We start from the raw sequence: 24,061 nt of genomic DNA, 5'->3' as shown, positions 1-24,061 counted from the left end.
GTGTCTGGAGCTAGACAGGTGGGTCATGCTGACAGCCTGCTGCCCACTCTTTATGTTTTTGCTTCCGGGTCTTGATGGCTGTAATCACTATTGCATTTGGAAAGCTGAGAAAGACCAACCTAAGCCCAGCTGTACTGCATCTGCCCATCAGCCTCTTACTATTAACTACAGATCATTAAGCTGTCCAAAAGGAGAGCAGCTCCCTCAATTTACATCTCCGAAGGGCTGCTGAGTGGAATTTTAAATTAAGCTTCTAAAGAGGCGTGTCCTTCTCAAATGCCCAGGCTCCACTCATCTGAAATTTTAAGTATGCAGTGAATAAACTCTTAACTTGTAGATTTTTAGGGCAACTGTCTAATAAAATAGGAAATCACATATGTAACAGCAACAAATAATATCAACCAATAAAGGGGACACACGAAAGGAAAGAACTTTAAAACCTCAGCATGGCCAGAAGTAAAGAGAAAGGGCCGTTATCTTCAGTTTACAGCCTCAGAATGACAAAGCGGATATCCGTTACTAAGACACCTGGGAGCTAGGAGGAAAGGTTTCTCCCTCGGGCCAGAGATTTAAAAACGTGCTAACTGTCTCTCCTCCACCCACTGCACACACCACTGTATTTGTTTCTCCTTCGTATTTGGCAGAGACGAGGGAAACCAGAGCAGAAGTTCAGAGGGAAGAAGTGCTCAGTCTCTTATTGCCAGGAGTGCTCAGAGCAGAAAGTCCAGCTGTCTTGGATGAAAAAGCATGAATACCTCAAATTGTGCCCCTCAGTGAATGTGCTCTGAAGCTTCGATCTGCAGATTGGCAAATTGCTGCTGAATAAGAGATCTGCTGCATCTGCCCACAACAGGCGCAGTTCTGTCTGGTCTTTAATGAGAAAGAACTGGGATCTGTAATTGAGGAGTAATTACAAAGGATAATTGATTGCTGTAAAAGAGCTACACATTTAAGGAAATCCACATGCCCCAACAGAGAACTTAAATATGGGGAACAAAGGTGATATGAGGCATGAGAAAAGAAAATTAGGCACCGAACACTATTTATATTTAAGGAAGAGGAGCAAAGGCGTATAGCTAAGTGGTATCCACAAATAGTAAGGCCTGCATGGGGAGGAAGGAAACTGAGGGTCACAAAGACACTAAATGAGGAAGATACAGTGGAGATGAGTTGAATGGAATGCCTTTCTATGTGTGAGACAATATATGATGATCGTTTTTAATTCTTGGCCTCTTCTAATAGAACTGCTGTGGATAAACCAGAGGAGAGAAGTATCTAAAAACAAATCTTCCTGGATGCTGAGGATTCTGGTAAAAGAAGGTGTCCAGGGAGAATGCTTATCAAAAGCACAGTGACAGGTGGTCTTCATGTAGGAAAGGCTGTCCCAATACGAGGCTGGAAAGGATGCATTATTCCAAGTGGCTTCAGAAGACAAAATTATGAACAAATTTGGAAGCCTTAAGGACTAAGATTTGCCTCTTAATAATGAAGATTTGTAGAATACTCTATTGTCTCTCATTGGGCATATTCTTCTTCTCTCTCCTGATTTGGAAAATGTAATCAAACTTTGACAGAGCTCAGTACTTATTTAGGACTAAGTCATATTTCCATTCATGAGTAACAAATATTAAAACCCATTTGATTTTTATTTCAAACTAAACCAGAGTTACAGTTTGATGGAGAGTTTCATTTCTGTATTTTTAATATAGAAATGTTGAACACTGCTAGAGGAAAATGCTTCAGGACAAAGTTACAGGCAACAGTTTCTGAGCCATACTAGCACAGAAAGCAGGCCCCCAAACTGGCAAATGGGACTTCATGAAGTGAAAGCTTCTGCACAGCAGAAGAAACTATCAGCAGAATGAACTGACAGCCCGTAGGATGGAAGAAAACCCTGTCAGCAATGCTTCAGACAAGAGGTTGATGTCTAGATATAGAATAGCAAAAATTAGACACCTCAAAACTCCAACTGCCAAGCAACAAATGGGCTAATAATCTGAACAGTTATCAAAAAACCCACAAATAGCAAATAAGTATTTTTAAATGTTCATAACATCTCTAGCAATTACAAAAGTGCAAATGAAAACTAATTTGGGATTCTAACTTACCTCAGTTAGAATAACTACAGCCAAGAAAACAAATGACAACAAATACTGACAAGAATGTATGGAGAAGGAGGAACCCTTACACATTTCTTACAGGAGTGTTAACTAGTTAGTCACCATGGCAATCAGTGTAGAGACTTCTTAAACAGCTCTGAATAGAGTTATCTCATGACCAGGCTGCACCACTCCCGGGCAGATACCCGAAGGACACTCTAGAGACACGTGCATAGCAGCTCTTTTCATAGTAGCCAGGAATCAGCCCAGATGTCTGCCAAGGGATGGATGGATAGGGAAAATGCGGTGCATATACATAATAGCTCTGCATTAAGGTGTAACAAAAAATGAAATCATGAAAATTCCAACAAAATGGATGGAACTGGAAAATATTATGTCAAGTGAGGTTACCCAGGCTTAGAACCACAAAATGATCCTAGCCTCTAAGTGTCAAATACATGTGTCTAGTGAGAGTAAATAAGGAACCTAGACTTGAAAAAAAAAGAGTTTAAAGGAGGGCATAGTACAAGTGGAAGGGAGATTGTGGGGCAAAGAGCACAACAGGGAAATTGGGAACAGGGAGATGAAAGAAGGACTTCGTGTGTATGTGTGTGTGTGTGTGTGTGTGTGTGTGTGTGTGTGTGTGTGTGGTGTGCATACATATTCACATGGTCAACATTGACTGTCTTCTTCAACCAATCTCCACCTTACTTTTGAGACAGTGTCTCTTATAAAACATGGCGCTCACTGATTGGGTAGCTGGCTGCCCAGGCCAACATGCTCCAGAATTTTTCCTATCTCTGCTTCTCCAGCATTGGGATTATGAATGCACATGACTGTGCACATGACATGGGTCCTGGGAGTTTAAACTGAGGTCTTCACATTTGCACAGCAAACACTATTGGCTGTGCCATCTCCCCAGCCTGTGATCCTTCACTTTCCAGTAGGGACAGCAAGTTTCACCCTCTTGTGGTGATGGCAGGAGGACATGTGGAATGACAGGCAGCTCTGAGACAAAGCAGTTCCTAGAGTTCTTAGTGGATCACAACCCTAATTAGTCTTGGAGAAAACAAAGACAATTTAGACAGCCCTCAGCACCCAGTCATCTCTTCTGCTTCTCACATCCCTCCCATTCTTTAGTTTGGTGGTTTGGTCATTCTGCCATCACTGAGCTTGTGAAGCTTATATTTACTCATGGCCTTTGCTTACTGTCCCATCTTTTAGGACTTCAGTATTTACCATTCATTTGTATTTCTGAGAATTATATTTATCTATATTTATTCCATGTAGGTCTCTGTATAAGTTCCACAGAGAGACCTTTTATGTCTCCTCTGTGAAACATCCCATTACTGCCATATAAAATTAAAATGAGCACTAACTAGTTCACTGTTTCATAACGGGACAAAGGTACTATCTGAGGACAGATTTTACATATTGTTGATAAATGCTTGTAGACATTGTTGGCCAGATACTCAGAGTTTAAACCCAGGGAAATGTTCACTATTTATTGTTTTAGATATCTAGTCACAAATACTAGTGTTGAGGTATGAGTTTGGTGTTAGCCAGATCACAGAGGACTAAATGGACAAGGTCCATTCTAAAAGCAAATACAGAGGGTTTTCTGATTGCCCAGCCCAGAAGGCTTGGGATGGGCCCTTCCCAACCATGAGACAACACCCGTTCTTCTATCCTGACTGTCTGCTTGGTGAAAGAGAAGCAGCCCACAGACTTCAGATGAATAAAGAGAAAGGACAGTGGTTTGGGAATCTCAGCTCCCAACTCTCCAGACTTTCCAGCAAATGCCCTACCTTCTAGCTTTGAGAACTACCAGTTATCTTGACACTTTTTGACTGATGCATCTCTCAGATCTTTATACAATAGGTGATTTTCAACAACTAGATCTGAAAGTCAAATCTCTGAATAAACTAGAATCTGCCTCTTTGACTATTTCCAAGTGTCAGTGGTCCTGTACTCTTCAGTGATCTACAGTCCCACAGAATTCCCCTTGCCCTTCTGTGTGTGCTTCCCACACATACCTGTTGGTTCACCTTCACTGAAGATCTGCCTCTATGCAGGACTGTTATGAGAACTGTAGACATCATATATGAAGCATGTATGGAGCACCCTCAGTGGGTTCTTACAAGTCACAGTCCTTCTTGTTCTCACATACTCTTACCTAGTGTGATATCATCCTCTGGTCTCTCTAGTTACCTCAAGTGGAATTTTGAAATCTTCAAGTAAAACTAATGACAAATTACTAGATTTCTTAAAATAAATATCTTATGGAGTTGTAAGGAAATCTGAAAATGCTATTTGTAGCAGTAGAGAATTTAAATTCTTCCAGTGCTGTGAATTCTTGGGCATTGCTCTGTTATTGGGGGTAAGAAGGTGTACCTATTTTAAAGATCAAACATTCCCCAGACATGTTCTCATCTCACCGCTCTCTCTGCTCCATTCGTCTCTCCTGGATGGGTTCACCTCTTTTCCATAAGGGACACTAAGGTATCTGGGTATAGCTGCAATACTGCTGTCGCCTGTGGAGTGCCACCAGGGGTCAGCTAGTAGGCTCTGTCCTTCCCATTCATTTATTAGCTTACTTCATCTTTCCAACAACTGTGTGAGTAGTTGCTCTTTTTACCAGGGAATAGGAAATGAGGTAACTAACCTGAACTCATGCCTGTGAGGAGGCCAAGCAGATGTTGTCACCATTTTGAGTTAATTTATACTAACCAGAAGACAAATATGCCTCTCCAGGCACTTCTAACGTGGCCTTGCACATGACATTGGGACGTAGCCTCTTGGGTTTTAAGGAAGGTGACTTTTCTCTAGACCTTTCCCATGACAACAAATACTCCTTAAGTTTAGACATTGGGTTATTGCTACCATCTCCCTCAAGTAAACAATACAAGAGAGAAGGGAAAGGGGCGGGGAGGGAAGGAAAGGGAGAGGAAGGGAGAGAAGGGGGAAAGGGTGAGGAGAGGAGGGAAGGGTAGGGGAGGGGAGGGAAAGAGAGGGGAGAGGAGGGAGGGAAGTGAAGGGATGGGAAAGGGAAGGAAGGGGAGAAGAGGAAAAAGGGAAGGAGAGGGGAGGAAAGAAAAGGGAGGGAAGGGAAGGGGAAGGAAGAAAAAGTAAAAAAGTATCAGCCGAGGGATTATGGCACACTGCTCTAGCCCCTTATTAGTCACTGCTATAAAAATCCCCCCAGGAGAGGTAGATTGAGGTGATAATCATTTACACCCAGGCTTGGCTTTTAAGTTCTTTGTCAGGAGCAAGTGTGAAGAGAAAACAACAAGAGAGTGGAACGGAAATGAGGGACAACTGCAGGGCAAATCAGGCTTATTGAAGTTGAACTGCCAGGCTAAGCTTGCGCCCAGTGCATGCCAGTGCATTTCATGAGGGTCACCCTTTCCATGCTCTGTGGAACATTAAAAAAACAAAACAAAACAACAACAACAAAAAACCAAACCTTTTTGTATTTTTGTTACTTAAGGAGAAAGACTTTGGAAATTGACTCCCTCCAGAATGTCACATATAAAAACTGTAAACTGTTTTTTTAATGTTCTTAGGAGAGTCATTTCCTACTTCCCATGAGAGGCCTGAGAAGGTGTGTTTTAGAAGACACAGACACATGCAGTAGTTGACTTGTGAAAATTAGAGCGACTATGTCCTGCTTAAAAGATCCTTCTCTCTCTTACTATTATGAAGGTTGTTTTTCTTTGATGACATTGTGCTGTTTCATGGAAGCTATTTCTGAAAGAGCTTATGTCACAAGAAGAAAAAAGAAATGTGAAATACATCTCAAAGTGGGGGATTTTGAGGGTTCAGAGTGACAGATGAGATTTGAGCTAGGATTTTAACTCTCCTTATATCAGCTTTTAAGAACTTACTTAGAAGTCATTAGATTACTTTTTCTCAAGATTTTCTTTTAGGAAAGACTTGGGGGAGGTGATAATTCAGCAGAAGATGAATGTGGAATGATGACGCTGTATGTTCCTTCCAGTGTCATGATTTTGTGAGGCTGTATAGTGCAGGGAAATCATCTTAGAACGGTTTGCTCATGGCCTCAGTACTGTCTCTGTTACAGCTCAGTGACTCATCCACTTCTGATGCTGCTTGTTTAATTTAGTCCTGTGCAAGTTTTTCAAGAAAGCAGTTCATTTGAACACAGAGAAAAATATAATAGCGTGTTCTACTAATCAGCTAGATGAAGTTTTAGTCTGCTTTGGTTTCTAGATGAAGTTCCAGTCTGCACTGGTCTCTGGGTTGGTGGGGGGATGTCTTGTAGGAAACAAAGCATGACCTCCCCCACCCAGTGTGTGAAGTTTCCAGTTGCATGTGATGGCTACGGAGTTGCTAAACATTATTTTCCTCTCCATGGCTGTGCTGGATAGTTTTATGTCAATTTAACACAAGGTGGAGTCAGTGGAGAGGAGGGATAAACACCTCCATAGGACTGGGCTGTTGGCAAGCCCGTAGAGCGCTTTCTTAACTAGTGATTGACTGGGAAGGGCCAAGCCCATTGTTGGTGGTGTCACCCTGGACTGATGGTCCTGAGTTCTATAAGAAATCAGTCAGAGCAAGCCATGATGAACAAGCCAGTATGCACCATCCCTCTATGGCCTCTTGTTTTCAGGTTCCTTACCTGCTTGAGTTCCTGTCCTGACTTCCTTCATTGATGAATAGTGATGTAGAAGTGTAATCCAAATAAATCTTCCCTCCCAAACTTAATTTTGGTCAAGGTGTTTTATCACAGCAATAGGAACCCTAACTAGGACAATGGTTCCAATTAAACATGCCAGATGACAAAATCAGCACCCAGAATCAAATAACAGTAACTCGACCTGGTTTGGTATACCAGGAAATTATTATCACTGCAATAACCAGCTGAGAAAAATATCACTTGAGACAAGACACTGCAAGTAACTTTGGAGCTCCCAGCCACAGAAGGCATTCTGTCTCCCACCCAGTAGTTGAAAGAGCAGTGCTGGTTGGCAGAGGACTGGGGGCTGGAGATCTGGCTCTGCCACACTGGCCTACCTGGAGCTTGGTTTCTCCCTCTATAAAGCAAGATTGTCCAAAGTACCTGCACACACATGTAGAGATTCCTGTGCCCCAGGCACCAGGCAAGTGCTTTCTGTGGCTTTCATCTGAGTCCTGTAGGGATTAGGCTGGGAACACCTTTCAAAGACCAAGGAAGACACTGCAGCCACCTGCCCTCCCTGCTCCTTCCCACACCAGCACAGCAGCAACCTGTGTTTCTGCCTTATGGGAAAAACCCCACTGCAAGAACTGACCGTGGTTAGACTGGAGAAAAGTTGGTTTAGGAAGGACTTGATAATTTTATTCCTTCAGACTTTTTGGAGCTATTTCAGGAGCAGGTGCAAACAAAATGATTGTAAACTCTACAATACATAGGGAACAGGTACCTTGGCCCTGATGCCAAGGGAAGCTACAGAAAATGATGAATCGGACCCACAGGAATAGAGATGAGAATCAAGTGAGTTTTCTGTGTGGAGTTTCAAGAGCAGAAATTACTTGTAAGCATCTGTCTGTACTAAAATGGTCTGGGTGAGTGGTGTACATAGATGCTGGGGCAGTTGGAGACCGAAAGGTTTATTCCAGGCACCAGCAAGAAGTAATACTCTAGTATTACCTTCAAATGAAGAAAAGCTTGAGCCAGAAACTTGATCGTGGAAAGTACAGAACATTAAGTTTACAACACCTACACAACTCATTGAACATGGAGAAGGTGAGCTGTGCTTACATAGAACCCTCAGCCCTGTGTTCCAGCATCTTTGGTAAGGAAGAGGCCACTACCAAAGAAGAAATGTAAAAGAAACAACTCAACTATAAACACTTTGATCTATAATATAGTTCTGCCCACAAGGTAGTCTGGGACAATGGTGGCACAAAGCTTGTGGGGGTGACCAATGCTTGATTTGCTTTAAAGCCCATTCTACAAGGTGAAACCCATACTCATCAGTGCGTGAGTGACCAAGAACCTGAGACTAGCTTGCCCAGGAAGCTAGGGTAAAACCAAATACTACTGTTTGAAAAAAATGTAGCAACAAAATAATTTCTAATAACATGCTGCTATGCTCATAGATCAGTGTCTTGCTCAGCCATCATTAGAGAAGCTTCCTCCTACAACAGATGGGAACAGACACAGAGACCCACAGCCAGACAATAGAGTGAGAGACCTTGGAACACTCAGCCCTAAATAGAATGTCTCTCTCAAATCCCTCCCTTCAGGGCTCAGGGAACCCTATGGAAAATGAGGTGGAAAGAGTGTAAGCACTAGAAGGAATGGAAGACACTAAGAAAAAAAGGCCACTAAATCAACATTAGCAAAGCTCCTATGACTCAGAGGGACTCTAGCAGAATATGCAGAGCCTGTGTGGGTCTGCACCAGTTCTTATGTGTATATTCTACCATTCCACAAGAAGTAAGTTTATTCTCTTTACTTACTGAAGTGTTTTTAGTCTGTCAAGGAGTAAGAAGCTATGTCACACAATAAAGACAATAATTCATGTGTCAAAGGGGAAAGTCTAAAGCCATAGCCAATTGGTACTCTAGATAAGGTTCATAATCAAATTATCATTTTTAATTATGTGCATTGAGATATAAACAGCTGAGTTGCATTTCTTTCTCTTAAAAATGAAGGAAAGGACTTCAAGTATAATACAAAGAGCAGAAAGCATAGCAAAAGTACTCTCACAGCATATGGTCTGAGCTTTCTAGAAAAGGCTATATCAATTTTTGCCAAAAGCTAATGCTGAAGGCAGAGCTAACTGCCAGAGAGCACAGGGCAGCTTGCTGCTAGACCAACCTTAGAGAGCCAAAGAAAAGGATGTCTAACATCAAAACATCTGAGCATACAGAAATATTTAACTATTTGTGGATCTGAATCCATCTTAGGGAAATAGGGAGAAGAAACATTATGCTTGTCTTATCCATAGAAATGCTAAAATTAAAGCTATTTCCTGCTGGGGGTCAAATCTTGAGGCCTGTGTCAGCAGGGGCTGTCCCTATAGTGTTGCATGGGCTGCTGCAATGTAAGTCCTTTGCTGCTCTGCACTGTCAGGTGACAGAGAACGCAAAGCTGGTTCTCTGAAACAAATATGAAACAGACTGTAGCATCATCCTCATGCCTACCTGGTAGTAGAGGGGTAGTGTGTGGTCTTTGAAGGGCATAGGAGGTGCATGAAGGTTTATGTCATGGGATTCAACAAGGATGACCAGAGTTCTTCGCCTCTGCCTAGCTAGCACCCCAGTGGTAGGCAGGAGCAAGTGCTTGGTTAGCTATCTGGCTCAAAGATCAGATAGAAAAAGCCTCTATGTCATATCTTTATGGTACTTGCGATGCCTAATCTTCCTTGGTGGTTTGACTAGATTTAGAATGATCTAGTTGGTACAGAGCATTTCTTGGTATGTCCATGGTAGTGTTTCCAAAGATGATCAACTGAGGAAAGTCAGACCCATCCTGGAATGGGGAGCTGGAGGTGGGAACAGAGTAAAAGCCGGCAGGAGAAAGCTTGCCCAGGCTTTACTTCCCAGCCCATCACAAGGGGAACTACTCTGCTCCACCATGCCTTCTCACCACAACGGACTGAACTGCCTGAAACCTGCAGGGAGACTAAATCCTTCCCTAAGCTGGTTTGTGCTAAAATATAACCAAAACAGCATTAAATCAAGTCAGAGAGATTAGAGTTAAATGGCCAAAGGCACCATAAGTGTTGAATCTATCTAATCACTAAAACTGCAGCTTTAATCAGAAAGAGAACATCCACAGGGCTTTGTAGGGTTTGGATTATAATAAAGCATTGTTTCAGTGATTTGGAAGAGTTGAAAATCATACTGCCTTTTCTCTTGCTCCTATCTCTCAACACACAGTATTGCAGAGACATGGAGACCTGGAGACAGAATGAAAGAATATTCTGCTTTGGGGTTGGATTGGCTCAGTGGTTAGAGAACCAGGTATAGCTCTTGTAGAGAAGTAGTCTAGTTTCCATTCATGCTGTGTGGCTCACAACTGCCTGTAACTCCAGTTTCAGGGAGAACTTTGGCCTCTGTGAGCACCAGCATACATGTGCGTGCGCGCGCACGCACGCGCGCGCACACACACACACACACACACACACATAATTAAAAATGATTCTTTAAAATAAAACTTCTTTAAAATGTAACTTCTGCTTTATCTTTGCAGTTTCCCTACATTTCAGGGACAAGGAAGCTATCCCAATAGACAGCTCAGCTCAACTCAACTCTCCCTCCCATTCTCTCAAGAAGTATCCCTTGGAAAGAGAACATCCGTAGAAAACGTATTTCCAAGTGTTTGTCATTCAACTGGGTTCATCGATATAATCTATGCTGGAAAGAACATAAACACATACATGCTCTGATGTGAAGGCGATGAGCCTGGGCACTGCAGCCATCCCTTTCTCCTTGACTTCTGGAAACATCTTGTAGCGGGCAACGAGCATGGCATACATGTTGGAGATGGCGCCACCTACAGGACACAGAAACAGTTATGTTTTTCTATTCCCCATCAACATTTCTCATGCAAGCTATATCCTTTACTTCCACTGATCTAGGACAGTGGGTCACAGCCCAGTATGGGATCCTATAACTGAATTTGATGGTGGGGGGAGGGTTGGCAAAGTTGCCAGCAGTAAAAACACTGTGAATACACGATAACAAAAATTATTTCAAAATCAAACATATAATGAATCTAAGATGTTTCTGGCAGTGTTTGCGCACGCTACATCACACAGCATCACTGTAACCTTGGTTTTACACACATACCATGTTCAGTAGGCTCACCACATCATGCTGTGCAATGCCAATGAACACTGCCTGACACATCAGATACAAGATTATTGTATGTTTTTACTGTACAAACAAAAATTTTCTGCTATTACAGAAAATGAATGGCTTGCTTATGGAAAGAAACTTTTAATATTTCTCCATCCTTGCTCTTAGCTGGTATGTACAAATGTATCTGGACTGTACTGTGTTAGAATGTTTGATTTTTAAATTTGTTGTCTGAGTTGCTAGCATGACTATCACAAATAACTGATGAACACTGGTTAGGACTAGGACAGAATTCTCAACAATTTCTGAAACGGCCTAAGTATGCTTCTGACATTTGATACTGTGCATGAACACACGATTATAAAATTAAAATAAGGAGTAAGCGTAAAGATGGTGATGCCTTTACATACTGCAGCATCCAGTATTCAGCCAAGGCTTAATTCTTTCTGTAAACCAAACATACCTACCTCATTATTATGCAAATTTGTTTTTTTGCCTTCAATAAGTGTCTTAAATACATAACAAAGAATTTAAAATAATATATATGACTTATTACCAGTTTGTTTTATTTATATGCTTATTCTATATGTCTACAAACCCAGGAAGACTACAAACTTCCCAGGTTAAAATGGGCCATTGAGTGGGAAAAGTTGAAGAAACCCTGACCTAAATTTCAGGGAAAATCCTTATAGCTCCTTGGAAGTATATTCAAATTCATATTCAAAGGTATAGCTAAGAGGATTCAGGAAAATACACTGGGTCCACCCACACTAAGAAAAGCACCTCAAATGCTGCGCATGGTGGGGCTTGTGTGCCAGCCTGGTCTGCATTGTGAGCTCCAGAACATCCAGGACTACAAAGACCCTGTCTTAAGAAAACAAAAGCACCTCAAAGGGGATTTTCACTTATTCCATTGTTTCTGTTAGCTCTTTAAAAGGTCTTATCATGTAGTACAGGCTGGCTTTGAACTCATGATTCTCCTGTCTCAGCCTTGCAAATTCTGGGATTCATGTATATACCACAATGTCCATCTTGCAGAGACTTTTGAAAAGAGATTTTTTTTTCTTTCCTCTCTAGTTTATAAGCATAGCCAGTCAGCATCAGGCCTGTAAAATCCTGGTGCTGTGATGTGACAAATAGCTATTTCTTTTCTTTTCCAGCAACATCTTGTGCTTGAATTGAGACGGATAAACTCCTGGCGCTGCTGCAGGCTGCTAATGGTTCCACAGAACTCAGGATAAACATCCATGTTCATTAATCTCAGCACCCTTGGCTCAGTTCTCCGAACAATCTTTTTTCTCAAAGATATCCCTGAGATACAATTGCATTCATTAACACAATGCTGTTTGCTGATTTCAGCTCCATATAGAACTACATTTCCTGTGTTTCCCCAAGGCATGATAATGTTTTGCTCTGCTCTGTAAGGAGGGTCTTGCTTAACAAGCAATGGAACTTTCTTCAGAATTGCTGAGAAGCTTAGGAATTCCGCTCTCCAGGAAGCATAAATGCACAGCAGAGTGAGTGAAAGTATGATCTCTGCCCCACTCCAAAGGAGAAATTCTTAGGATTATTTTATGGGTGGTTTGATCAAGCTTTTCTTTTAGCTGAGGAGCAGGCAGGGTCTGCCAAGCTGAAGAGCCCAGACTAGGCTATGGCCTTTGTCTCACGAGTCCTGGGAGTCTCAAGAAGGCCGTTTGGTCTAAAGCATCCATTAACCAGACCTTGGCATCTCTGCAGTCAGAATACAGGCAGTTACTACCCTGTTAGACCTTACAGATCCAGGACAGCAGAAAACAAGTCAAGAACGTTCGGATTAGATGCCCAGTTGAAAGACAGACTGGATTTGTCTGATGCCAGAATCAGAGGAGAGCTTTAAGGAAGTTTCACTCTGGCTATGTTTTCTCAATTTTAGCACTTATAACATTTTGACCTAGAGAATTCCTTAAAACAACAACAACAACAAAAAAACAGTTGTCTTCAGCAATATGGGGTGTTTAGCCTCGTTCATGGCTTCCAGTTGCAAGCAACATTTTCTCTCAAGCCATGGCAACCCAAAATATCCACTGACATTGCCAGTTGTTCTTTTGGGAGGGTGACCTTGACTGCCTGGTTTAGGACTGTAGCTCTTGCTACATTTCCTAGTCTGGGGGAAGGGGTGGAAGAGAAAGGAGAATGTATGCAAAGAAAGTACTCTTCAAGTGTACTTACTCAAGAAGCTTCCAGCCCTCACCTGCTGCTCCTCACTTTGCACCTCAGTCATCATACAGCTAAAGGCTTTGCAGCTCTGAGGATGATGAAGAGATTTGTGCAAAACCACATGACAATAAGAATAGACACCCAAGTCCTACGGCCTTGACTATATTAGAAGACCTGTGACTAAGCCTGTGATCTTTTCCCTTACTCTTTATGACCTGCCAAACTTCAGAGTGCTCTCTGATTCTCAAGTGTAGGTAACATCACATATACAGAATTCTTCTAGAAGTCATTAGGACAGTTCCAGGAAGCACCAAGTCTCTGGGTGTTAGTGGTAGGAATGAACAGAACTGAACAACAGTCAAACCAAGTTAAGCATTTTGTCCAAGTCAAACACTCAACTCTTAATATTTATTCCCAGGATCCCAGGAAGCCAGGATGTGCCTGTGGTCCTACTTTCCCTACTCCCACCCCTTGTATCATTTGACTCCTTAGTGCAGGAACAAGGCTAGTTATTATCTAATAAAACTACTAGCAAATAAGGATGCTAAGAACTGTTATTCCTTTTACAGGAAGTTGAGCAGAAACAGGTTCCTCTTGCTTTCTATTGCTGTCCCCTCTGAATTTGGAATATTTATATAACAATGTGACACTATGTCTATGGTTTTCACACCAAGGAGAGAATATATGAGTCCTCAGGGTCAAAGGATGAAACTTTAGTCTCCACAGAATGATTTGCCACCATCTGCTGGGTCTTACAGAATCTAACAGAAACATCTATGAGGATTCTCTCTTAGGGTGTATGTTTTCTGGGGCATGCAAGTTCCAAGGCAAGCTAGATAATAAGGGATGGCGCCTATGTAGTCTAGCCAAAATTTTAGAGTCAATAGATTCCTATTTCTATGAACCATTCAAATTGAACCACATTGCTCTTAATACATCTCAGGGACAGCTCAATCCTATAGTCAACCCTAGAAGAGAATTAACAAAGTAGCAATGATGTTGCAACCCTTGTAACTGCACCTAGTTCTTCCTGAATTGAATATACAGTCCAAGCATCAATTTCAGACAGTAAAGAAAAAGCCACAAACTTAGCATCAGAGGAGACTAAGTACTAAATTGCCTAGAAAATTAAAGAATCCATCAGGACTAGTGTGCAATGACTGTTTTTTTTAAGGCTAATTTTCTGTTCCATTTAACTAACACTTTCCCTTTAGCATGTGTAAAGACATGCTATAACCCTAAAAGCATAAAGTAACAGATAAGAGATGGTCAGGCAAACGTGTGAGTCTTGTCCTCTGGACCACTGCTGCTTGATCATTGCTTCATCCTCACACCTTTGTTTTCTTCTCTCACCGCTCACCCACCTTTACAGATTTTCTTAGAAGGGGTCTGACAACAGCAGGTGTGCCTCTGGCCTCTCCTGTTGGACCCACCCATCACAGTGTCTTGAGGACTGGCTTCCTCTCACTGATTAGGAACTGCTCAGACACTAATCTTCTTTTTCATGGGTCAGTGACTTTTCCCATTGCCTCCTTAACTTCTTTTTCATCTATGAATCAAGTCAAGGTCACATCTCTGAGCTAAATGCACAACATTTTGTTTCATGTTGATTCCCTGGGCTGGAAGAACTGTAAATAATGGAGCTTAGTATGCAGTGGCTGGTAATCCAAGGCAAAATGGAAACGACTGTGTACTCTTTGCCCCCCTTGAAATTACTCTAAATCCACTTTCCTGCTCATCATTCCAGAGACTAGAGAAGGGAATGAATAGGCTCTTCTGAGGAGATACAGCTCAATACACACCTTCACACACCGAGTGGTGTATTAAATGTCTTAAATTACGTTGTTTTCATTTCACTGATTCTGGGAAATGCAGGAAGGTGAATTTCCGTATTAGCAATCACTGTTCTTTTGTCCAGCACTGTCCAAACATCATACATATGGGGTCATGGTAGAAGTATGGGGTGATTCCCCTCTACTGAGCACAAGTGACTGTCGTTCAAGCACAAATTAACAAGCCTGAAGGTGTGCCCAGTAGACTCAGCCGCACTCATTATTTTGATAAACGTACAGCCTAGGTAACCTAACGGTAAACACAGAATGATGTTTAATTTTCTTAAGTTCATAACATGGCATATCAGAAGAACAAAACAGGAAAAATGAAATACATATATATATATATATATACCAGGAGAAAATATTCCATCTCCAGAACCTCCTGGCCAGCCAATGATTTCTCTCATTTTCTTTAGTGTAACATATTCTAGAAGCACAAATACAGGAGCGATCTCATAGGTGAACCTGAAATATAGAAGCAACCATATTTTATGTGTGTTTCTCAGGATAAGTTATTATTATATAATCACAGAATTTCTCCTTTTAAAAATTTATATTCATAGATGTAAGGATTATAACATTCAATATAAAATCATCCATAAAAGGATGTCTAAAATATTGCTCATTTTTCTATTGCCTTAAAGTCAAGATCTTCCAATATTGGCATAATGCTCAGGGTAGTTTATCATATTGGATTCGGAACATTAAACAGTGGAGCTACTTAAAAGGCAACACTGGGCTCTATTTCCCTTTCATACAACATGTTATTTTAAATCAAAGGTTAAAAAAGTCTCATTTGTATTTTTAAAATTTCCATACTTTGATAAAATCAAAACCATATAGAAGCTTCTTTTTAAATTAAGCCAGAGTGAGAAGAATCCATGGTGCAAAGTGAGTTACACAAAAGAGGTTTTTGTGCAATCAGCTACTTACATGTTAGTGTTTGCTGTTGAGGTCAGCCAGTCTGCTGCCAATCCAACCATATCCAATCCAGTAGACAGCTGATTAAAATAGCGAGGATGCCCTGAATAAAATGGAATCAGAATTGCAACCAGTGAAAATAACTGTCTCCCAAACACATGGTCTTTATATCTAAAGGATCTTGAAAGGCATTTCAGTTACAAGAGATACATATTCAGAAATCAAATATGCAAATATGCCTGTGAGCACAAGACACACGGTCACATACACACACATGCACACATGCTCAAGCAACCAGAGGCAGCTTAGGGTTTAGCATTTTCTAAGACACACTCTAAAGATCTTCTCTTAAATATGCCTTATAAAAATAAAATGTACCTTGCAATGCAGACTTGACCATTTCCTTCCAACTTCCAATATAATTGCAAGGTAAAATGTTATGGTATCCCAAATCATTATTCTCCTTTGCACTGATACTGCTAACGGTTCTTTTGTTGAACTGTTCTGACAATCAGCCATACTATGACATCCTTCAGGCATGCCAGAATTCATAATAATATCAGTGACAAATGACTGATGATTACAAAGACAGGACAAAAATGAGAAAATAGGACACTCTGCCGAATGGTTAGTCCTGCATTCAAAGGTGATGAGTGTCTGGAGATGACATAGACAAAGCTAATTCTTGACGGTTCTTTCCTGTCTGGATATTTGATTATAATCAACAGAACCTCCTCATGGTTGAGATTTAGACCAGAGCTGAACACACTCAGCATTACTGTCTTCTGAACAGATATGCAGAGAAAAATATTCCATGGTTAGATTGACCCATTAAAAGGATTATCTAATCAACTTCTAGATTTCTCTGAAATTCCATAAATAGATTGATTCCCCCCCCCCCAGGCTGCTTTTCGAAATGTGATTATAAATATCTCATAGGGAGTCTCTTTTATCATCTTGTCCCATAGAAGCCTACCAATAAATCCATGTTTTGTTTAGTTACAGCAATTTGGGAAGAAGCATAATTATGGAAGTGGCATCTGATAAAAACGGTTTCTGTCACTTGTTGGACTTCAGTCTGGTGCTGGGATGTGAGTTTCTCATCCCAAATGTGGGCAGAACAAGATAAAGGATGGCACTAGGAAAAGCACAGTGCTTATCTCAGGGACTAGACATCTCTCTTATCAGCCCCAGGCATGTGGCTAGAGAGTTTGACAGTGGGAACAGATGTGCACTGGGAAGACACACATTTAAGAGGGACTAGTGTTTATGCACCTCTAGTTAATTCTTGGCATTGCCTCCTTTGTGGCCTCAAATTAGGCCCCCACCCCTTTTTTCTCTTCTGTGGGCCCTTTGACTCCGATCTCATCTGTTTACTCATTCAGAAAAGGTCTAAGTCCCTCGCTGCTGCAGTTGCTGTTGCAAGACACCACCCCTTTCTCTCTGCCTCATTGACTCCCCATTTCATTGTAGCCCTCAGCTCACATCACAGCCTGCTTCTTTTTCCAGAGGGCCCTACACTCTTCCATTCCCAAATCGTTTTTTGAATGAGGAAATCAATCTGGATTTATAGCTTATATGAATTTTTAGACGCGCCTACCTATTACCACACAGATTTAACTCTGGAATAAAACTGAGACCTCTACATAAACCGAGGGGGGTTCTGGACATCAGAACTCCAGTGTACTCTGAGCAAACACTTGGCTGGTGTGTGGGGGACTAAATGCAAGCTTCATGCTTCTTGCTACTGACTCTCCTTGCTACCATATAGTTTTTGACTTTGTTCTGCAATTTTATTTTCTCCTGCACCACAGCTTTCATTCACTGATTATGATGTGAAACTACAGAGGGAAGTAGTCTGACAGGTCAGAACAGCATGCCATTTGGCATTCTGGCAGAAATATCCCCCTAATTACATTTGTACTGCTCCTGTGGCCCCTACCAGCTGCCTTCAAGGGATTCCCCTTCACCCACCCAAGGCTGTCTGAGAAGTTGAGAAACTGCCTCTGAATCTGTCAGCAGTTCCAGCAGTGGTGGGCATCCAGCGGGCGCTGGCCCATGTGCTATGAGCATGCTGAATGGGCCATGCTCTGCTCTGAGCACAGGAAGTCTCCGCGCAGATTAGCAAATGAGTCCTAAAGGATGTGCAAAAACTAGTACCTGGCAAATAAAACACAGTCAAGGTGGAGAGCAGCCAAAAGTTCTCCAAAACTTCTTCTTGTAACCTGACAACCCACAGAATGATGCTCCTCCTCTACTGGCTTTAATTTCCTTAGTCTAAAGTTTCTCTTAAAGACTGAAGACTACACGGACATTCCCCTTTCCTCCCAGCCACCGCAATGAACACTGAAATCCCTGCAGACACTATTCTAGAATCCCACCATTCACAGAAGTTTCTAGTCCAACACTTCTTTACAAAGGATTTGAACAGCACACAGATTCTCATATAAAAATCTTCACTGCCCTTCAATCCTTTCTAAAGTTCGAGGCCAAATGGAAATTAGGTTAAGAGAGACCAGGTGACATTTTATAAAATGATCTTCAAAGGATCCTAAGAATATGGGATGGTGATGGGGTGAGGTGGGGATAACTGCCTTGACAGACTGGGGTAGTGCCAGTTGATAAACGGACACTAACACCTTAACAAGCTATAAGCTTTCCAGTTGAAGACAAAAGCTGCCTACTAATGTCTTTTTTTTTTTAAAGTGCTATTTGGAAATATATGAGCAAAAGACAAAACACGGCACGAGTAATATTGAGATATTCATCTTAATCCATCAGATTTTTATCCTTACTTTAAATAAAACGCACCACAGCAACATTAGACTAACAGTTTAAAAATTTGTAGCAAAAAAATCTAGGAATTTAATCGGTCCGTTTATTCCCCCTGCTGGTAAATAGAGCATTGATACACAGAACTGTTGCTTTCATTGACTGGCGATTCCTATTAGCTTAACTCTAAATTGCATTTCAAAGACTAGCAGCTTTTAAGAACAAAGATGTTTTTAAAAAGCATGCATTCTTTTTTTTTTTTATTTGTGAGCAGCATAAACAATAGGTAGTGATTTTCCACAAGCGTGTGTAATGTCAGGTGTAGGGGGTGGGTTCAGTGGAAAAGAACTGAAAGCATTGCTTAAGTTTGCATGGATGGATACGGAAGAGAAGGCAAGCCGAGCGGCTTCACGCCTGGCGTGTATATCCTATTGAATTTTCAGGAGGACTAACTGATACTATCTAATAAATGTCCAAAAATTATAACCCTTGGAAACCAACAAAAACTCATTTCTCCTCATGTCTATTTCCAAGTCTACGAAGTGGATAATAATTAGACAACAAGTCAGTTTCCCAAGGTTTCTATGAAAACCTTTTTTTCTCTGATCATATAAAGAATGCTCAGGGGGAGAAAGGGCTCAACTGTTTTTGTCGCAAAATTCTCAAGATGTTTGTTGTTTGTTAGACTAATGAATTACCCACAAAATGGCAGCATACTATGATGTGTGCCTGCTAACTCATGCTTACTTAATAGTTCACATATTAGTTGGTAGGAAATCTTGTTGATTCTACAAATCATTGTAGATCCCTAAGCCTTTCCTCCTTTGCCTCAGAAAGCCTTCATATTTATCACTTTAATCTGTTTCGCTGTATCAAGACAATGTAGGGGGAAAGCAGGACACTAAGGACCCGAGTGGAAGAAAGCTTTCAAGGCGCTCAAACCAGTGTTGCACCTGGAGTTACAAGATCGTTTTATCCTCTCTTAAAGGAGATATGAGAATCCAACAGAGCATAACAAAAATGGACCCCTAAATATGCCACATACACACACACAATAGCTGTGTAAAAGACAAATCCTTGTGTAATAGGGCTGCGCTGCTGAGCTGGTTTATGTTGTGTGTGTGTTTCCACACTTCTCTCAAACAGGAGGAAAACTGAAATTCAAATCTAAAGTTAGTCATTTGAAACAACCGGCAACATTCTCCCTCCAGCCTGAAGACTGTATAGGTTGGTTAGCTCGGGTTCTTGATTGGTGCTGTGCCAAGAAAATTGCCAGCAGCACATTGGAGTTCAGGCTTACTGGGTCGCCTCTTTAGCTCTCTTTTCCACATTTCCTTTCTCTCTCCATATTGGGTTGTTTCTACTGGCCCCTGCTGACAAATGTTTGCTTCTACAACCTCTGATTAATCTGATTAATCTCCGTGCCGATCTGACAGTTGATTGTCAGCTCTGTTATTGACAAGGTAGGTGCATCACTCTAATAAAGTCTATTTTTAAACAATGTAACTTTGCAATTTTGAAAACGACACGACCCAACGTAACATAAACGATTTTATAGAAAAAAAAAAAGAAAATTGCAAAAGAAAAAAAAAAGCTTTATTATTGCTGCTTGCACAATACCTGTTTTAATTGCATATTTTAGAGTTGTTTGGCAATGCGTCAAAATTTCCTCCAAATTTTGTGGTTGGTCTGCCAGTTCCCAATTATACTCCTGAAGAAGCTCATTGGGGTAATGGAAATCAATCACTTTAGTTGATCTATCGAAACTTTTCACCACATACTGAAGTAAAATGTTCATAACATCCTGCAGAAATGCCAGAGTGGGCCTTTCTCCCTCACACGCAGGCAGCAGGTCTGAAGAACGAAATGGAAAGGACACTTTAGATTACCGCAATTACAGATCGGCCAATTTCCGTTGGAACTAATCTTATCAGCCCCGGAATCACGGTGCTAAGGAGGCTGATGCAAGGGTGGGCGGTGGTCCCTGGGAGATGGAGGCCTGATTGGGTTTGAGGGTGAGTATGTCCTGTCTCAAACAAAACCGCAGCACCTGGAAACAAAAGCGAATAACATCTTCTTGCGGAATGAATGTTTGTATTTTAGCTGTAGCATATTGTGTTGCCTGCTTTGCTCCTTTCCGGACAGAGCGGCTCAGCTTGTCTATTTCGCAGGCGTTTGTCCTAAATGGTCTATTTGAGTACATCATCCTAATTGTTTGCCGATACTCCACCTCGAAAATATTTGAGAACGGCCTTCAGGTAAACCAGGAAAAATGGATCATGACAAATTATTATCTCTGGGTTTTGAAGGCCAGATCTTGCCCAAGTTGGGCAATCTTGGGGTGTGTGTGCGCGCTCGCTCGCTGTTTGGGAGCCCGGGAGTCCTGCATGCGCATGTAAAATTTAGCGCCTAGAGCTCACGTAAACAGAATGGTTCCTCAGTGAAATAACGGTTAGAAATTACTCTGGATCCAATCGAACACCTAAAAATCCCTGCAGTTACTTGGCAGGACATCTGGAAATCTGTCCTACCCACAGGCTGGGCAGCGCCAAGAAGCGGACCTTGGCTCACGCGCTGCCCTGGCCACCCCCAGCTCTCCAGGCCGCTCTGGCGCAGCGCGCTGTGGCCACCAACTCGGGTTGGGGAAGGCCCAGCGCAGGTTCTCTTCTCGGGGCGCTCCAGCTCGCAGACCCCCGGCTCGGTGGAGGTTCTCGGAGAGCGCGCCCCGCCTTCCACCGGCGCGGCGGGGTCAGGCGCGGGCGGGCGGGGCGCGGTCCTGCCGCGGGCGCCCTTACCTGTTGCGTGCAGAAACGCGTAGTTGATTTCCCCTTTGGGGCAGCCGCAGGGCTTTTGGTCGCAGGTGCAGGCGACCTTCCGGGCGGCGGCCGGAGGGGCCAGGCTCCCGCCGCTCTCCGCGGGCTTCTCGGACTCTCCGTAGAGCAGAGCTGCACCGGACAGAGAGCGCAGGGCTCGGCTCGGCGCCGGCACCCGGCGGGCTCCCGCCCCGCGCCCCCAGAGCCCCCTGCGCCGCCCGCGCCCCCCGCGTCCCCCGCCCAGCCCCGCCGCTCACCGCACAGCTTGTTCCCGAGGCCGCCCGTGAACTTCTGAGCTACCTGGCACCAGGCTCTCGCTGCCACCGCCAGGCAGGGGGGAGCGAAGCGACAAGAGAGCAGACGGGAGGATGAGAGATCGCGTCCCCGGTGGTGGCGTCTGCGGACCCGCGCCGACGCCACGAGCGGCCGCGGGCTCTCTGCTCCCGCAGCGGGGCCCGAGGGACCCCACGCAGTGTCGTCCCGGGAAGCAGCGCGCGGAGGCTCGTTTGCGGGGCCCGGGGCTCCGGACCGTCCCACCCCGCGGCGGCGTGCCTCCCCGGACCCCGCGCTCGCCCCTCAGACCCCAAACTCTGTCCTTCCCCCTGCGTCCTTCTCCGCCCTGCTCCTTCCCGCTCAGCGTCTAGACGTCCCCAAGCCCAGCTTGGCCCCTCGCTTTTCGACCCCCGCAGGCGCTGCGGTCCTTCGGGAGCCTGCGCTTAAGGGAAGGGGCGAGGCCCCGGGCCCTGTCCCGGGGACAAATGGCCTCGAGGTGGAGGGGAGGCGGACCTAACCTAGAGAGCCGGGCGAAGCGCGGGGATAACTTCGGCGCCGCAAACCCGAGCCGCCGCGAAGCTCTCCCGCTGCAGGTCCTCCTTACCTGTGCTGGGGTTCTCGGGGTCCCCGGAGCCATCTTCAGAGCCGAAGGACCAGAAGCCGGAGCCGGGGGATGCCATGGGCTCTGCGATTCCGGCGCCGGCCGCCTCCGAGTGGCTGGGGCGCACTGCCTCCGGCTCGACCCCGCACGCGCCTGCGTGCTCGCGTGAGTGTGTGTGTGGCGGGAGGCGGGCGCCGCGCGGGGACGGGCGGCGAGGATGGGTGTCACACGGGGACAGTGGCCGTGCTGTCGGCGTGCGCCCGTGTTCGTGCGCTGTTCGAGTCAGGGCGAGGGGACGCGCGTCTGCGCTCTCTGCCCAGGTTAAATAGGGAAGTCTCCGCGATGCTCGCAGTCTGGAGATTGGAAAGTGCCCACGAGATTTTTTAGGGAGAGGGAGCTCGGTGGGGAGGTGAGGGAGGGACGGGAGGGAAGTGGAGGTGGGGGCTAGGTCGTGAGTCAGTGGCGGGAGAGGGAGGAGTGCCGCGCGGCGCCGACCCCGCCGCCCGCGCCGCCCGCGCTGCCCGCCCGCCCGCGCTGTCCAGGGTGCTGCCGCGGCCCGCGGGCCTCCGCAAACCCCGGCGCCCCGAGACCCTGGCAGGATTTAAGGCTGGCCGCGGCCCGCTTTGCTTTTGCGTCGTCCAGCTCTTTGTTTGAGGGCTGCCTCTGGCTGAAGCCGAGCAAAAGCGGTTCTCGCTCCCGCCTTCCTCCAAGCCTGTGCCGAGGACGCTGTGACCTCAAGAGCTCAGGCCACCTGGCCACACTCACGCGCAGCTCCTGAGTGTGGAGGAGGTACCCAGGGCGGGTAGGAAGGTGGGCCGCCTACGTGCCAACGGACTCAACTCCTTAGCAGAGCCTAATGCCTTCCTGCTGAGTTGAGTCAGCCTGGGGGCGCACGGTTCCTGGGCAGCCGTGTGCTGGGTCCCCAGACCCACTGCCCAGGCTTTGACTGACGGCTGAGGAGAAAGACTGCTGATTGAAGCAATTAAAATCCACGCTGGAGTCTATCACTGAAGACCGCAGGCTGGGAAAAATTAAATGAATAAAACGAACAGAAACTTCTTGAAAGGGAGCGGGGGAGAGCTGACACAGCCTACAGAATTTACCTTTGGTGGGGGAAGGGTCCAGGTCCATGGTGACCTTGGCATATAGAGCCTGCTGCTTAAGCGTGACTTGAGGAAGCGTGTGCACAGGAGGGATGCGGGGGGCGGGGAGGGCGGTTTCGAAGTAAGCAAACCAGACTTTCCAGATATCAGGAGAAAAGGCATCTTTCCAGGGGTACTCAAATCCCTTTCCAAAGGGAGCCCTTACCGTGAGTGGGTGCCCAGGAACCTAAGATTGGCAACTCCAGGCCCAGAGAGAAGTAGTCTGTTTTCTCTAATAAAGGAAATGAAATAAACCTTTCTGTTTTCCTTTCCTTAAAGGCTCTTAAACACAGGGACGGCACCTTGAGGGTTTGGGGCCCTTGAAGTTCGCTTTGTCTCCTCCTGCGCTTAAACTGTACCCACGGCTTACAGAGAGCCCCCTCCCCCCCCCCCCCCCCCCCCAAAAAAAAAAAAAAGACTGGCAGGAAAGCGTTGCTCTCAGCCATTTAGGACCTCCTTCCCTGTGCTCCCTGAGCGAGCACCTGCAGTTTTCACCATCTCCACAGCTCTTTCTTCCTTCTTTTGAGTTTTAAACGAGGCAACAAAGTTGCTGCCAGTGCAGGCGCCCTCGAATCTTCGACTCGGTGATCACAGT

At 44.4% G+C, this 24,061-nt stretch overlaps 1 protein-coding gene across 2 annotated transcripts in view; it reads right to left on the bottom strand.

Moving 5' to 3' along the window:
- The window catches only part of Gad2 (glutamate decarboxylase 2), a 66,885-nt gene extending 43,139 nt beyond the window's left edge, over positions 1 to 23,746 (bottom strand). The window contains exons 1-8 of one of the 2 annotated variants that reach the window (XM_055608619.1): positions 23,633 to 23,746; positions 22,328 to 22,677; positions 21,708 to 21,767; positions 21,433 to 21,582; positions 20,258 to 20,491; positions 15,878 to 15,968; positions 15,297 to 15,409; positions 10,493 to 10,608 (exon numbers count right to left, since the gene is read on the bottom strand). In XM_055608619.1, coding sequence (XP_055464594.1) covers positions 10,493 to 10,608; positions 15,297 to 15,409; positions 15,878 to 15,968; positions 20,258 to 20,491; positions 21,433 to 21,582; positions 21,708 to 21,767; positions 22,328 to 22,403 — 840 coding nt within the window. In that variant the 5' untranslated portion in view covers positions 22,404 to 22,677; positions 23,633 to 23,746. Of the gene's footprint in view, positions 1 to 10,492; positions 10,609 to 15,296; positions 15,410 to 15,877; positions 15,969 to 20,257; positions 20,492 to 21,432; positions 21,583 to 21,707; positions 21,768 to 22,327; positions 22,781 to 23,632 lie in introns of those variants that run through there. The other variant, XM_055608618.1, reaches the window with a different exon arrangement.
- Between the last annotated feature and the right edge of the window lie 315 nt (positions 23,747 to 24,061).

This window comes from Psammomys obesus, unplaced genomic scaffold, assembly GCF_907164565.1.
Source record: "Psammomys obesus unplaced genomic scaffold, mPsaObe1.curated_primary_1811, whole genome shotgun sequence".
Lineage (NCBI taxonomy): Eukaryota > Metazoa > Chordata > Mammalia > Rodentia > Muridae > Psammomys > Psammomys obesus.
The sequence above is the reverse complement of the archived record's forward strand: the minus strand, read 5'-3'. Positions and strand labels throughout refer to the sequence as shown.